The following is a 17,283-nucleotide window of genomic DNA, read 5'->3' as shown; positions in this document are numbered from 1 at the left end:
TCGTTTAAAAATGCTAAATAAGCCACTTAATCTGTTTTTAAATAAATCTGTTAAATCTTAATCTGTTTTAATGTTATTTTGTAATTTTTAGACGTTAAAAAGTTGTTTATATAAATTTAATTAAAAAAGTGTTTAAATTTATTATTTTTTTAAATATTTATATATTTATTGTTTTGCTTTTTGCGCTATGCCATGGATATGGAAAGTCTCAGGGCGCAGCTTGTCCTCTCTGGACCTTGCGCCATTAAAACTTACATTCAATTCAATGGAAAGTCTCAGACCTTTTGAATGTCTAAAGTTAGTAGGTCTGGACAGGATATATAACTTAAAGAACAACAAAATTTACACTTTTCAAGATAGAAAAAAATGGAAGGTTATCAAATAATCGATAGGGTTATCTATAAAATTTAAACTGCATAAATAATAGGAGTTTCCAATAATAATATTTTCTCAAGAAACTGAATATTATAGAATGATAGTTTACCATCCAAATTTACACTTCCTGTTAAATTATGTTTTTTATTTGTAAAATGTTCAAAGTTTCATATAAAAATGATAAATTAGTTAAGGATTGATTAAAATTAAATATTTATTTTATACAAAAATTTGGCTACTTATCGTGGAAGATTTCATCCCCTATAGGTTGGTGACTCCGACTTTGGAGTGTAGCAAGTAGCTTTAAAAGGAATGTTTTTAAGGCCTAATTCAGGAACCAAGGAGGGAAAATATTGTTTTGCAATTTCAAACCTTAAACTCTACGTGTTTACTAGTTGTTCATCCAGCTATTTTGGATTAATGGGTTTTTAAAAAATAATTACGTTTTATGTTTCTCTCTTTAGAAGAAGGAGCTGATAAAGAAAACAAGAAAGAAAATGTGCCAGCTCCAGCTCAACAAAACGATACAGCAGCAGTTGCTGGACCCAACATACAAATAAAAATGGAGGTTGAGGAAGGAAAGGTTAGTGAAGTTTTTAAACAGTTAATAATTGAAAAAAAAATCAACTTTTTTTTAGTGTTCTACTTAAAAAGCAGATAAAATTAAATGAATGTTTACTGATTTTTAATGTAACAAGATTATTTTTTCAATCACCTTTTGATTAATATAATTGTCATTTTAGTTGCTAAATTGGCCATCTCCAAAATATAACATTTTAAATGAAAGCTTATTTTCTGCTTACTCTTAGCCAAAATGGGATAGGAACCAAAACTTTTTGGTTTAATATGTTTTAAAACAGTGTCATTTAGTACTCAATATAAGAAGGCAGAGACTCTTGAAAAGATTTTATTTTTGATTTGGCCAATTTTGCTAGAAACCAAAACTTAAATTTTATTAAATTCATTGTAAAATTCATTACATTTATTGCTTTTTTTGTCATATCACCTAGTACAAAAAATCATTTTAAAATAAAAACTTTTTTAAAAAAAAGCATAATCTTTACAGAATGAAAGTATAAAAAATTAACTAATAAATACATATTTTGATGAGTTATATAAATTTAAATTAAATATTTTAATTGAAGGAAATTTATAGGTTTTAAACAAAAACCAAAGATTAAAGTAAAACTTATAGTATAAAATAAAATTCAATATTTAATTGGTATTATACTTCAGATATTACTTCTTTTTCTTCAATTATTACGGGGTTTCATGAATTTTAAATAGGAAACGTTTTCTTTGTCGGTTTTGTCCTGAAAAATCACATGAGTTATGCAAAAATAGCAAATAGTGAGCACCTTAAAAATTCATGTTTTCTGACACTTCATGAATTTTTCATGTTGCGATTACATTGTATTAAAATATATGAATACATGGCTCTAACTGCCAGGAAAACAGTGGCAGAATAATTTGAATTTATGATTTAAAATACTCAAAATTGTATCAAAAAGTGATTATTTCAATGCATGATTGAATACTCTAATGTTGTAATAACATCATAGTTGGGGGAAAAACGGAATTATTTAAAATCACATGGAAAAACATTGCAATAGTTGCAACACAAAAAATTTGCTCAAATTGCAATGGAAACGACACGAATGAATCATGTCAATAAGTAATTATTTAAATGCGTTATTTAAAATTCCCATGTTTTAATAAAATTCTCAATTTTTAAAACCATCTAGAAATGTAAATCAAATAACTACCGAAAAATAGTTGAAAAACAACTTGGATTTACGATGAAATCGGTATGAATAAAGCGCATCAAAAAGTGATTATTTAAATGTATATATTGAAAATTTGGCATTTTCAAAATCACGTAATAAGGCTCAGCAAAAACTGCCTTTAAAAAAAGGATTTATTTATTTTTTTTAAAAAATTTTGTTTTACAGTGAAATTTATGTAAATAAAGAGAGTAAAAAAATGCACAATTTAAAACTCACAAGTTGTTGTATCATATTAAATGTATCAGGATTTTAAAAACCACATGGAAATTTGTAGACAAACTGGCAAAAGAAAAAAATGGGTCGAAAAATCATTTGGATTTAAGAGGAAATCGGCAAAAATAAAGCAAGAAGAAGTGATTACTCAAATTCAAAATTTGCATATCTTAATGTTGTATGATAAGTATCTCAGTATTGTATTTATCTTATTTTAAGACTGAACCAATGGATGTTGACCAATCTTCTCAAGATAAAACTGAAACTTCTGCTGAAAAGCCACCAAATGCAGCTAACTCAGAATCTGGTGAAGCTGTTCCCGAAAATCCAGAAAATGCTGAAGTAAATGGTGAAAAAGAGAAAGAGGATACTCCAGAAGAGCCGATCGAGACAACTCCTCCTAAGGCTCCGGAAACTGAGCAAGAAAGGACTGTAAAAGATGCTCAGCTGTCTACCGCTGCTGCAGCGGCTCTTGGTGCTGCTGCAGTGAAAGCTAAAGTTAGTGAGAAAACTGCTTAAAAGATTTTGTTTTATGTGTTTGTGTCAGTTGCAATAAATTATTTTTTATTTTAGCATTTGGCTGCTGTTGAAGAGAGAAAAATCAAATCTTTAGTGGCTTTATTAGTTGAAACACAAATGAAAAAACTCGAAATCAAACTTCGCCATTTTGAAGAACTGGAAGCTATAATGGATAGAGAGAGAGAAACTGTAAGTATTAATTTTCTTTAAAATTAAGTCATTATATACTGCATTTTCTTTCTTGAAAGTTCGGGATAAAGTTTACGTTAAATTAAACAATACATCAATAAGTAGGTATCTAATTTTTTTTTTTTTTTTTTTATGTATAGCAAGCAAAATAATAAAAACTCATTTGAGTGCAAAATCATATCAAACAACGTATTTTCTCTGAATAAATTTTTTTTCCCAACGGGTTTGTATATTTTACCCTCATGATATAGGGCTAACCTCAAACTGGAAAATATGATTGAAATCAGTTTTGAGTTCTTATATTGATAAAAATAGAGATCATAGAATGAAAGTATGGATTTTTTAATGTGGCTTATTAGATGATCAATTGTAAAGTTATAGATTTTTTTGAATCAAAATGATGTTTCTAAGATCAACTTTTTATCTAAATCTATCCTGTTATCATTTAAAGTTATTAAATAATGGATAGCAATTTAATCTTGTTAAAATTAAAATTCATGTTACTTGCATTCCATTATTTTTTTCTAACCTATTTTTTTAATTTGAGTTATCTTCTTGTTAAAAGTTAAAAAAGCGTACAGTAACTTATTGTTATTCATAATTAGAAAATCGTGAATGAGCATTTCAAAAAAATATGACTAGTCAATAAATTTTTTCTGTTCATTAAGTTTTTTTACTTTTTTTTAAAATTGCATTATTTAAATTTTTTTTATTTCTCCTATATTATAGTTATTTATTAACAAAATTAAAAGAACTGTTTTCTGTTTTAATAACTAAAATTCAAATTAAAGAAGTTTTTTACATGAAAATTGTAAGCTTTTAATAGTTTTATTTCATATAATCTCTATTTTTTTTTAGCTTTGTGAGAATTATAAGAATATAATATCCTAAAAAATCTCACATTTTTATGAACATTATATGATTCTGTTTGTGACCTTTTTGCATTAATAGATTTTATAAAAATTTAACCCTCTTCCAGCTTGAATATCAGCGACAACAATTGATCCAAGAACGGCAGCAGTTTCACATGGAGCAGTTGAGAGCTGCCGAGTTCCGTGCCAGACAGCAGGCTCATGCTATGATGATGACACCCCCTAACAGTAACAGTGGAGAACAAGGACGTGACTCTCCTGTTTCATTGTCAGGTCAGTGTCCACCCCAGGCAAGGGCCACTTATCCTACTTCCAAGTCTCCTGGATCTACTAGTGCATCTGTAAACCATCAATCAGTTGCTTCACCTTCAATAACTTCCCCGCATGCTGTACCAGTACCAGTGACTGCTACAACACCCCAACCCAGTCCAAGCCCTGTGCCACCTTCTCCTTCTCCTGCTGCCCCGACTCTTCACCCTCCTTCTCAACCCTCTCCACATCCTTCTCCGCATCCATCCCCAGCCCCACCTATACCTTCTCCTGGACCTCCTCAGATTCCTCCTTCCAATCAACAAATGCCAATGCATCCTTATGTTGGACAACAACCACAACAGCAACCTCCGCCTCAACAACAACAACAACAGCAGCAGCAGCAACCACCGCCTCAGCAACATCCCATGCAACAGCATCCATATATGCAAGGGCACCCACAACCTGGGCCCCCTCCCAACATGGGAATGGCCCCTCAAATGATGCAGCACCATAATCGCCCACCTCCAATGCCCGGTCCTCACTATCCACCCGCAGGAAATTATCCACCAAATGGAACAATGATGCCTCATGGTGGTCTTCGACCCGCCGGACCTGGAATGATGTCACCAGGCATGATGCCTGGAGGAGTACCAAGACCTCAGCATGGTAGGCACATTATTACTGGTACCTTATTTAATATGAATTTTTAGTGTTTTTCATGGTTTTTGTTTAGCTACAGTGTGCGAAATGCTAAGTTCTTCAGGTACACTCTGTGCATTCCCTGATAAGATTATTCATAAGTGCTAACAGCTTTTATAACTATGACAATTTAAATTTTCCATAAATGCTTTGAATCTGCAGCAATTATAATTCTAAAAATTATTAATTTGCTTCTACATAACACTGTAAGTATTACAACTCTAGAAAAATTAGGTCAAATTTTATGTATTCAGTTTTTGAGAATTGCATAAATAAAATTTTTTCTCTAAAAAACTGGAAAGCAAGAACTAACCAGTTGGCTTTGAGTTAGTTAATTAGTTTGGCTCTAGCTTTATATCTAATTTTATAAAATTTTGATTTAAGTAACTAAAAAGATTTTTTCGCCTATTCTAATCTCTGTTTGTGGTTTATTCAAGTTATGGAAATTATGCTTTTCAAAAGCAATTGCATCAGCACACAGAATTAGTTAATAAAATTGTATCTAGTTTTAAATTAAAATAACAGTTTCATTTGAAAAGGTTCTATTTTATTTATCAGTCTAATCTTATATTTGTAGAAATAGTTTACCAAATTTTATTTCTGAAAATTTTTCTGTAATACTTTTTAAATACAATTAATATTATGCAGACTACAAAACTATTTTTAAATAAATAATCTATTAAAATAGACTATTTTTAATAAATAATCTATTCGCATTTTAATACTTGAATGATTTAGCTGCTTTGTACCCATATTAATTTCTTACTTCGTCAAATTGAGACAATTTTTAATTTATACTTTCACATAATAGCAAAGTTTAAAACAAGAGTGAATTCTTCTGTAAAAGATTACAATAAAATTTTAACTTGAATTTTAAGGAAACTAAGTTGTATGCTCTTGTTTCTTTAATTTTACATTGCATTACATTAATTCTGCTACATTGGTAAAATTCAATCTGAAGAATCAAGACTGAATTGAAATTTTAGTTTCTACAAAAAAGTTATTGAGATTTCAAAATAGATAATGACTTCTGACAACAATTTGTTTAGTGTCTTATTAGGCTCATAAAAAAATAATAATAAATTATTTTGATTTGTGAGGAAAAAAATCTAATTACCACTCCAGTTTAAATGTTTAAAAGTATCTTTTTGCATAGGGCACAAGTGTTTTAATTCAGTATTTTGAATATTTTTCTTTATAGTTGTTATTTATTTGATTGTAAATATTTGTATCTTATTAGTACAAGCAGTGTCTGGTAGCTGACCTTAAAAATTACTCATCTTAATTTTTTCTTTTTGATTTAATTTTATTGGAAATCTTTTCATTTCTTTATTATCCACTCAATTTGAGTCAGAGTCTAAAGTATTAAAATACATAGAACAAGAAATTTTGTTTTGTTTTCGAAGCTATTCAGTTAGTTTACTGCATAAATTTTTTTTTCTTTCATCGCTGGACCAGTATTATATTTAAAACTAAAAGTTTTAAATTGGTCATTGTTTGACCTTTCACTTTAAAACTGGAAGGTACTAATATATTTTTCTTTTGTTGCACTGCAGTTTAAACAAATGCACAGTTCTTGGAAGATTGGGCTCCTGTCTTCTCAACTGAACAGGGATATCTTTGCTCTGCTATGTCATCTTCATGGGTGCTCTTAGATGCATGCATTTGACATTTTCCTTAATTTAGTTTCTTGCTTCTATGGGTTGTGTTCTCTTCCTTTCTGTCTTTCTCTTATAATTTTTCATTTCACTTTCTCTTATAATTTTTCATTTTTAATGTTATGCATAATTTTATTTTCTTTATCAGACACTGCTGACTTTCCTGTACTAACAATGCACTCATACATTAGAATTCAAATTATGAAATACAAAATATTGCATGCTTAATAAATTTTAAAAACTAAATTTTTTTTTCTGAGTGACACTACACTCCCAGGAAATTTTTTTAATGTAAAGATATAATTTACAAGATAACTGTCCTTCAAAACTAAAGGTCCTCTTGTTTTTGAAAAAGCATCCTGTCTTTTTATTTTAGGGAGATCTGTGTATAATTTTTAATTTAGTGCTTTTATCTGAATATAAATTTTTTAATTGCAAGTTCATGCTCGTTTTTATTAATATTGTATACTACAGTAGGGAACTGATTATCCGGAACGATCGGGACCATCGCTATTCCGGATAACTGATTTTTCCGGTTTTCTGAATCGCTACAAAAAGCCGTTATTTTTTATTGTTAAACACAACTGAAAAAAAAAAATTGGAAATAATCTTAAAAAGAAGAAAAAACGATGAAGTAATACACTAATTATTATTTCCAAAATGATGGTATGGTAAACATCTTCAAAAAAAGAACGAAAAATCCTAAAATCTTATGAGGAAAAAAAAAAAAAAATTTTTTTTTAAATGGCGGGAAAATGTACTGACGTTCCGGTTTTCTGGTTTCCGGATAACGGGTTCTGTACTGTATATAGAATTAAGTACACCATAAAATTAATTAAAATTTTGTAAATGCTAACTGCATATATTACTTATTGGTAGTTAGGAAAGCTGGTGCCTGTGTGGATCAATCTAATTTTTTTCTAAGTGCATAGGATTTATTTACTCATTTATTTTCTTCATTTTGGAGCATTAAAAGAAAAGAAAGGAGGGAAAAGAAAATATTTTGAAAAATTCGTAATGTTGAATTATAGAAATATTAAAAAAAATCTTAGCTTATTTGATTATCATTTAAAATTTAAATTTTTTTTAAAAAATAGGGCTGTTGGTGAATAGTTTTTGAGATTTTAATAGAAATATGTCTTTAATGAATTGTGCTTTCTGCGCTAATGTTTAATGTATGGAAAATCATTTAACATGCTATAGTTTTTAAAAGTAAAAGTTTTTTCTTTTCTTTTTAAGTTTAAAGTAACATTTTCTATCCCTTTAAGAGACATTGATTTTCCTTAACCTAAAATGAAAAAAAAAATTTTAAATCAGATACTGACTGTAATCACTATCAGATTTACAATTCAATTCAGATATCAGATTTGTAATTTATATATTTTTTTTAACCTTGATTTCTTTTTTATTACTTTGGCATAAAACTATTAAACTATATACATTGTACAGCAAAAAGAAAAAAAACTCTCACCAAGTTATTGCATTATAGAATTGAAATTAACTAATTTCTTTTTAATTTATGTGTTTATTTATTTTTGTCTACCACTTTAGTTTTAAATATATCTCTTAGTTTACATATTGTTTTTCTGGCTCTTTTACTATGTTGAATAAAAAATCTATTTTAGAGTTGTTATTGCATGGAAAATGACAATTTGAAATCATTTGCTTACATAAATGCTGTATAAAGGAGCTCGGATTTGCTAAAGCAGTAATTTAAAGATTAACAGGGAAAATTGAAGGTTGTGAACTTGTGGTTAAGCTTTTGCATCGCTGCTTAAGGTGACCACTTTGAAGCCAATTAAATTTATTTATCAGTAAAAGTTTACTCTTGTTATATTTTGTTAATTTATTTATTTTTAAATAAGTTATTAAAAATTGTTTGTCTGCACCCAATATCGTAAATATACAGTCAGACCTCGGTATAAGGTCATCCGCATATAAGGTCACCCCGCATATAAGGTCACTTTTCCAAAGTCCCGGCTCACTGAATAGAAATTCTTTGTTACAGACTATCGGATATATGGTCAAGTTGTTAAAATCGTTATCGCTTATAAGGTCATTTTTATCTGAGGTGAGGGAAGCTTTTTTCTAACAAAAGCCTATTTAACTTCCTTACAAGGCAATTACCCCTCTCGAGTTTTAGGAAAATGTTGCAGCCAACGAACAAACTGCAATTTCTGAAATTGTTTCACAAGTTGAGGACAATGACAGTGATCCTGAGACTAGCTTCAAGTGGAAGCCTTCAATGTCATACGAATTTTTTTTACAAACCATGAGGGAGCTGAGTAATATTTTGAGAAGTTACAAAATCTAGAAATCATTGTTCGAAAAATGAAACCAGAAACGAGACAGACCCGCATAAATGATTATTTAAATAAGATAAGATGTAATGTGTGTATGTACACTTTGAGGAAATTTGTAAACAACTTTATTTTAAATTAAAAGTTTTTTAAAAATCTATCTTTCTTTAATTCTTTACTAATTCTGTTAAAATTTATTGACTGAAATATTTAATTTATGGCTGATCGTTTTCGTTTGTATAACCATTTTTAAAAAATCATAATGTGTACTATTTATGTACTTAGTTAGCTATTTATGTTAGTTACGAACTGCTAATGAATCGATTAAAAGGTCACCCCGCTTATAAGGTCACTTTTGTGATGTCCCTTAGGGTGACCTTATATCGAGGTCTCACTGAATAAATTAGATTATTCCTCTCATTCATTAAAACATATTTAACTGGATTTTATTTGGTTTTATTATACGGTATGAAATGTAGGTAATAGGTATTTTTCTCAAAAGTATTGTGGGAAAATACTTTTAATTTAATTTCTAATTGTTTGCAAAGGAATTTTATCTAAAATTATCTATGAGTGCTGATGCATGTATAAGTACAGTAGAGAACCGATTAACCGGAACGATCGAGACCATTGCTATTCTGGATAACTGATTTTTCCGGTTTTCTGAATCGCTACAAAAAGCCTTTTTTTTACTGTCAAACTCAACTAAAAAAAATATATGTATATTTAAAATAATTTTAAAAAGCTCTTCCTTTTTTGAGAGTGTAGGGAACTAATGATTATTTCTAAAATGATGGTAAACATCTTTTAAAAAATAAAGAAGAATTCTGAAATCTTTTGAGGAAAAAATTTTTTTAAAAAAAATGGCGGGAAAATGTATTAAATTTCATTCTGGTTTTCCGGTATTCTGATTTCCGGATAAGAGGTTCTGTACTGTATAATATGAACTTACCTCAATGATTATGAACTTATGTATTATAATTAATTGATATTCTGTTGGTAAATATTGCAAAACTTCTTAATTTTTAGAAAATCAGAGTTATGAATTTTTTATTATATTTAATGTAGAAGATAATAAATTTAATATAATTTATCACTAAATTCATTGCAATATTAATATGTATCTTTTTCTATTTTAATAGGTATGCCACCAGTACCATCAGCTCAACCTACCCAAGGCCATCCTCCTAACATGAACAGCGAACCACCAATGCAAAATCCAATGGTCGGTCCTCCTCAAACACAAGGTAAGTTTTACTTATATTTTTTAATTTGATATTTACTGTCTATAGCTGTCGCTCTTTGGAAGATAGTAGAAATATTTATTTTAGTTATTCCATTTGCTTTATCATTCATTCAGTTTAATTATTCAAAATTGCTGTTGTAGCTCCAAAATCATTTAAAAAAATATATATATTCTTTTGGGTTAGTTGCTACTTTTGATTTTTAAAACCTTATCTAAATCTTTTTTTTTTAATAAATCTTTCTTTCAATTGATAATTAAACATTTAAAAAAGCTTATGTATTCTGTTTATTTTTCTAAATTTTTTACATCTGCCTGCTTACAAAATAAACGTAAATTTCATTTGCACTGACTTTCTGCACTGCTATTGATTTTTCTATTTAACCTATTTCTTAATTGCACTTTTATTCCTTAAAAATCAAGTTTTCATTAACAAGTAAAGTGATAACTGTGATAGAATAGTAAGGAATGCTTTATTTTAAAAGATTAAGAAAATATATATAAAATGTTTCTCAGTTAGAAAAAAAAAAATTGGTTGGGATATAAAGACGCATTAAAAAGTAAACTTAAATTAGAAATCATATTTTTTTCAACGTTAAAGCATTATTTGTTCTGTGCTTTATAGGAAATTTTTTTATATTGATGACTTTATTTATTATATCGATGAAATAAATTATGATATTTCAAAAATGTTTTAAAGGCTTTTATATATATATATATATATATATATATATATATATATATATATATATATATATATATATATATATATATATATATATATATATATATATATATATATAATTCTTACACAAAGTAAATTATTTTGAAATTATGTTACAAATAATATTAAAAATATGTTTAAAAAATTCTGTTTCACTATTTAACTTTAATACTATTTGATGTCTAAGTAATGCAAATATTTATAAAATTTATATTGTTAAAATTGATATTTTATGTGATGCTATTCAGTTCAAAAACCGATAACAAAATTCAGTAATCAAGAAGTAGGAAATGTGCCTTAAAAAATCTTGATAGGTGTTGATCAGTTCATTTTCAACATTCAATGTTTAAAATATGTATTATGAATTATTAATTTCTTTATGAATTATTAACTCAAAGTAATTTTAAAAAAATTATCTTAGGGCTTTACAGTTCACTAAGAAATTTTCAATGAATTACAGGAAAACATTTTTTATTTCAGGGTTTGATGTTACAGTTCAGTTAATTACAAGATTTAAAAATTTTAATCAATTAAATCGAGACTATCCTATTACATGTTAAAAAAATTTTTACCTAAGTTACTATTTCAATATTTTAAATTAAAAATTTAAAAATGATTTTATTTGCATTGCTTACTAGGTTTTTAAAGTAGTTCATGTCATCTTTTTCTGTTCTTGATAATAATGGAGCAATTTTGTCCACGTCCACATGGTCAGGAATACGCTTAAAAAAAGATAATTTTTTTCAAGAATTAAAAAAAAAAATCTTTTTTTTTATTATTTTTTTTTTTTATTAAATTTTAAAAAGAGCTGAAAAACTCATCCCTAAAAGGCAAATGCAATTACATAATTGCGATAAAAGTGAAGCTGCATGAAGCAGAAAAAAATTCTTTCATTGACATCTGATAAATTGATCTGCTCATTAAAAGAAGGAAATTTTGATTCCCCCCCCCTTTTTTTTTTTTTCATTTTCAGTAATACTAAAATATTTTTCCCTAAAGGCGTTTGTGTATATTATACATGCCTGACAGTAGAGAATAATTTTTTTTTTTTTTTGTGCATTATGTGTTTGTGCAATTCATCATTTTTCATGAAGTTTATTAGTTGTAATAAGCACAGAATTTGTAATTTATATTTATTATTATATTTTCAAGTATATGGCCAATTCTTTAATGCATGTAAAATTTTGAATAACCCAACTCCCCATCAAGAAAAGAAAAAGATCTTGAAAAAAATTTTAGATAATTAAATTTGGATTTTCTTTTTATAAATTTTATCTCAATCTCAAAAATATTTCAACATAACATTACTCGAAAAAGGCCCTTTAAACAGTTCAGAAACTAGTAAAGTGTTATTAATTTTATTCTTGAAGTATTACAAATTTCTTAAAATTATTTTAAATGTTATGAAAGTTTTTAAATGATACCTGTTAGCAATGTATTTTTAACATATTTTGCTCTGAAACTTGGCATATTTCATGAATTAATCACAGTTAACTATGCTTTTATTGTTTTTTTTTTAATAAAATTCCTTCGCATTAGTTACTTCTTTGCTTTGCATGTGCACAAGCTTTAGTTTTTAAGTCTGTATGCATGCGCTTTTGATAAAAATCTTTTTTTTTTACTACATAGCAGTTGTAGTTTATTTCCATAAAATATTTGTAGGTTATCCTTGAGAATCAGTTCTGTATAATTTATATTATATCAGAACTGCTGAGAACAAGGTAAAAATATTAGTTTTTTTTTCTTCATTTGTGTGTGTTGCTTTTACTTGTTCAAAATTTTAACTGATTTATCTTTCCAGAAGATTTATATACGCGTAATGGAAGCAAATTATATTCTGGAAAAAAATTTTTTAAATATGTAGACAAATAATAGACAGATATTCTGGTTGAACTAAGGTAGTCTTTTTTTTTTATTAATTTTTCCTATCTTCAAATAGTTTTCTCATTTATGTAATTTATGTCGAATAGTGTTATGTGCATGTATTTTATAAAAATGTTTTATCTTTTCCAAAGATTATTTTCATGTAAAATGTCCTTCATCATAATTAATTATTGGAATTTATGTTGTTTTCATTGTTATTGTATAAAATGTAAATATTTAATTTTTTAAGAGTTGTTTATTATCATTCTAAAATGACCAAGATCAGTAGGAAATATTTTCTTTGGTCTCTTTTTTTTTATTTTTTATTTTTATTTAACAGGTAATTTGTTATCTTTAAATTCTACTTCCTTTAAGTCAAATTGTATTCTTTTACCTTTGTTCTTCTAATTGCAATTTTGTTAATTATCTTAGAAAAATAAAATTCTATAATAATCATTAAGAAAAATTTTAGGTGTTTTTTAATGAAATTCTAGAATTATAAAGAAATTTGATTTTCACTTTTTCATTATTGCTATTATATTATTTTAAATGACTAAATTTGTTGAAAACATGAAATTTAAAATAAAATTCTGCAATTACAAAGAAATTTGTTTTTTACCTTTTAATTATTACTACTATTATTTCAAATGACTAAAAACAAATTTAGAAATTAACTACTTTTTTTTTTTTCAAATCTAAAAACTTACTGTTTTACAAGATTAAAATTTAATTCAAAGGAAAGTCCGCTTATCATATTTCTATTCAAAATTTTCTTATAAACTTTTGAGGAATTATTTTTTATCTGAGAGCATAGAAACAGATGGTTAAAAAAAAATTGATATTTTTTTGTTAAATAAAACAGTTTTGACCTAGTCTTTAAATTTCATAAGGATGGACAATTCTGTCCGAGAATTATGTACTGTTTCATGAATCATTAATTATCGAAACTTTGTTACAATGAGTAAATAGAAATAATTAGAGAAATAAATTAGAAAGTAATGGCCTTAATAAGTCAGAAGTGTGTAATTCCCCCCCCCTCCCCATCTGTAATTTAATGATAAATTTCTATATGTTAAATTTTTTATAGCAGCTAAATAGTTTTGTAATTAATCCTCACATTTTATAATTAATCATCAAGTTTATTGCCATTTACTTTAAAGCAAATGTTTGTTTTAATTACAGGAATGTATTAAAAGTTGCTAATGTGCTCTTTTTTAAAACAAGACACAAAATTAAAACCTTTAATAAGAAATTAGTTTCGTACTAGTGAGTTAACTATTGAAATTAATAATATATTAGTTATAAACAAATGTGAATTTTTTAGGGGGAAAAAAAAACAAATGACATTAAAATTGATGTAACAATAAAAAAAGAAACTTGTTTATATATTTTTAATGACTGGTTGCTCTGATTACCATTATTTGCAGGTTTACTACATAAATCTTTAATCCCAACAAAATCAAATCACCTGGTCAATTCTGTGACCAGGCTTGAATAATTTCATTTCTGAAAATGGAAAAAAAAATATGCTTAAAGTTCTTAATGAATTTGTGTATATGGACACTTTAACACTTTGTGTATAAGACACAACAACAACTGCACTATTAACCAACGTTTTTTTATTTACCCTTAAAAAAATTTTTGAAAATGGAAAAATATGCTTAAAGTTCTTAATGAGTTTGTATATATGGACAATTTAACTGAACCAAAATTTTTTTATTCACCCTTAATGGTTCCAAAGTAGTTCAAATTTACTTTCCTCCAGGTATAATTATAATATAATTAATTATAGTAATTTATTATAATGACTAATATAAGTATTTACAGGGAAATCAAATGCTAATACTGTTGTTACTAGTGTGTATCACACTAGTTGTTACTAGTGTCATCATTGAACCCACAAGTAAAAGGGTCATGTCCTTTTTATGGCAGCATTAGTTTGTTAAGAGTTAACTTGTTTGATGATTGGTCTGAGTAAATAAAATTCAGTAAACTTTTGATTATCCAGGGCAATTACGAATAAGCAAATTGAAGATATTTTGCAAAATAATTAAAGAAAATTTTTGATCTTCCCTTTTTTATTTTTTTAGAATAAAGTTTTTTCAACTCTTGTTATTGCAAGTGAATAAAAAATATAATTTCAAAAAATGAAATTATAAATACTTATCACTGTCTCTCCTAATAATTTTATGGCTAAATATTGCCGAACGAATGGTCCGAAGACAAAACCTCGTGAAAGATGATGATAGTCTGATAGTAATAGAGTTTAGAATGGAAAGATATCTCAAGAGATAATCATCTTGCATAAAGAAAATGCTTTTGAAATAAGAAATGATATTTACAGTTCAGTATTTTATATTAGGAATATTTATTTATGAAATTAGGTTAGTAGTGATTTTGTTAGATTTGTGAGTAAAAAAAAATATTGGAGCTGAAATGAAATAAGTCTGATTACTAACTAAGCACAATTTAATGGTCTCAATTTTATTTTAATGCAGAAAGGGCTTGAGGCTTATTTCTCTTTTATCATTTTTTATTTATTGATTTGTTAACATTAATTTTTATCATATAAACTGAATAGTTGAAATAAATCTATTACTTCATTATTTTTTTTTTACTTCTTATTTGACTTTTAAATTATTGATTACTAAATAATAAAAAAAGATTTAGCAGCAATTTTTTCTATAAAAAAATTTAAATTTGAAAGACTAAATAAGATGAAATTGTGTTCCTGCTTACACTTCATTGCTACAAAAAACTCTTGCTATGTATAATTTATCTCAAAAGTGAATACATTTTTAGCATTGAATCTTTTAAAACTTCAAAAATAGGATTCTTGTCCTTTCTCAAATAGCCATTTTAGTTGTGAATAATTTTCACATGGATAATCAGGAATAGACTGTATTTGGTAATTTAAAATTCTGTGTTTTAGAAATCCTCAAATATGGATTTTGTGAATCCTAATATTTTCATGCTTAACTTTATTTCTCTGTGTCTGATTCCCACTAATTTCAGGATTTTATATGATTGTTTATGTCTGTCTGCCTAAACCTTTTTATTGGAAATGTCTTCCTCTGAATTATTAATAAAATATTAGTTTCACTGTTTGTTTATTTTTTAAATTTATTTGACAGTGTTAGTTTCAATCTAGCTAATATTCTACTCTATTTATATACCATGTTAAAAGTCTAAAGATTGCTTTGTGTAAAGGGGCTATTCAAAAATGTCACTTAGTTTTCAATATTTTGACCCCTTCCTCCCTTTTGTCAGAAAGTGTCACATTTTACCATACTTCTACCCTCTCTTGTCACGTGTTTTGCTAAATTTCATAAACGTACACTAATAATTCATAAACAAAGTAATATGCTTTAGATCTTATTTAAAAGTTTATTTGTTAACCTTACTTATTTTGATTACAAAAATATAAAACAAATAACATAAAAACGAAAAATATAAAATTATTTAATTTGCGATCCTTAAATGTTTTTATTTTAAATAAAATGTATGTTGTCATACTTGTTGTCCCCTCTCCGTTGTTACAATTTCATTCTACAACCCATTCCTTCCCCTCCAAGTGTCATTGTTTAAAGACATTCCAAAAACTGTTAATTGCTCATTTCCAAAAACTGTTAATTGCTAAATACTGTTAATTTGCAATATTCTAAATGCATTTTTCATATTTTTGCAGTTACAGGACCTCCAGATGTAAGTGATTCAAGCAACAGTAGTAGCAGTGAAACAATGAACATGGCTGCCGCTAATCAACCTTAAGATGCTGTGCACTTTAAAAGAAAAAGAAGAAAAAAAAACCGTTTTATGAACATTTTATAATACTGTGGTAGTTACAGTCTTCATAATCCTGTTTTTTCACCCTTATTATGTTATATTTCATCAGTGGGTATCATATTTGGTATAAATTTTTAGAATCAGATTTAATTATTGTTGCTAAAATCAATTTCATTGTTCTGCGATCATGATGTCTTTTGTATCATTTGCTTTTCATTGTTTCTCCTCATTTTTTTAAAAATAAATATATATTTTAAGTACCAGTATAATTTGTTTCTTTTAAAAATATCCAGTAACACACAGTAGAAGCACGATTTAAAAATAACTCTATTACTTTATTTTTATTTTAAAAAAATCCTTAGCTTAAATTTTTTTGAATTTTTTTTTTTTAAGCATTTTTATACAGCTCAGCTCATCTATAATGAAAATGGCAATTCACTCCTTAAAACACAGTACTTTTTTTTTCCTGTCATTAAAAATTGTATGGCTATGATGGAAATATTTAAGTTTTTCTTAAAATGCTATGTAAAGGAAAAGATTCCAAATTATCCTAAGTTGTTGCAAAATTCAAATTTTCTTTTTTCTGTGAAACAAACTTTTGTTTATCCATAATCATATGTGTTTTTGATAAAAGAAATGAAACTCTACAAATATGAGGAGATTGGCCATATGATTCACAAACTTAATGTTGGCATAATTCAAAGAGACACGTTAGTGAAAGGAGGCAAAAACTATTTAATGGTTTGCATATAGGCATTTTAAGTTAAAGCACAATTTTTGGTGAAAAAAAAATAATTGAACAC

The 17,283-nt window shown here is 26.8% G+C and overlaps 1 protein-coding gene across 3 annotated transcripts in view; it reads left to right on the top strand.

Annotated features, from left to right (window-relative positions):
- Positions 1 to 16,743, top strand: part of mor (SWI/SNF- related protein mor) — a 40,071-nt gene extending 23,328 nt beyond the window's left edge. Inside the window, exons 20-26 of one of the 3 annotated variants that reach the window (XM_016052416.5) lie at positions 840 to 958; positions 2,595 to 2,873; positions 2,949 to 3,083; positions 4,063 to 4,873; positions 10,007 to 10,111; positions 12,633 to 12,729; positions 16,383 to 16,743. In XM_016052416.5, the coding sequence (XP_015907902.3) occupies positions 840 to 958; positions 2,595 to 2,873; positions 2,949 to 3,083; positions 4,063 to 4,873; positions 10,007 to 10,111; positions 12,633 to 12,703 (1,520 nt within the window). In that variant the 3' untranslated portion in view covers positions 12,704 to 12,729; positions 16,383 to 16,743. The remainder of the gene's footprint in view (positions 1 to 839; positions 959 to 2,594; positions 2,874 to 2,948; positions 3,084 to 4,062; positions 4,874 to 10,006; positions 10,112 to 12,632; positions 12,730 to 16,382) is intronic. The other 2 variants (XM_016052491.5, XM_016052347.4) reach the window with 2 other exon arrangements.
- The last annotated feature ends 540 nt before the right edge of the window (positions 16,744 to 17,283 follow it).

Source organism: Parasteatoda tepidariorum, chromosome 10, assembly GCF_982258835.1.
Source record: "Parasteatoda tepidariorum strain Cologne lab strain chromosome 10, Ptep-v5.0, whole genome shotgun sequence".
NCBI lineage: Eukaryota > Metazoa > Arthropoda > Arachnida > Araneae > Theridiidae > Parasteatoda > Parasteatoda tepidariorum.
Note: the sequence above shows the minus strand (reverse complement) of the source record. Positions and strands in the feature narration are given on the sequence as shown.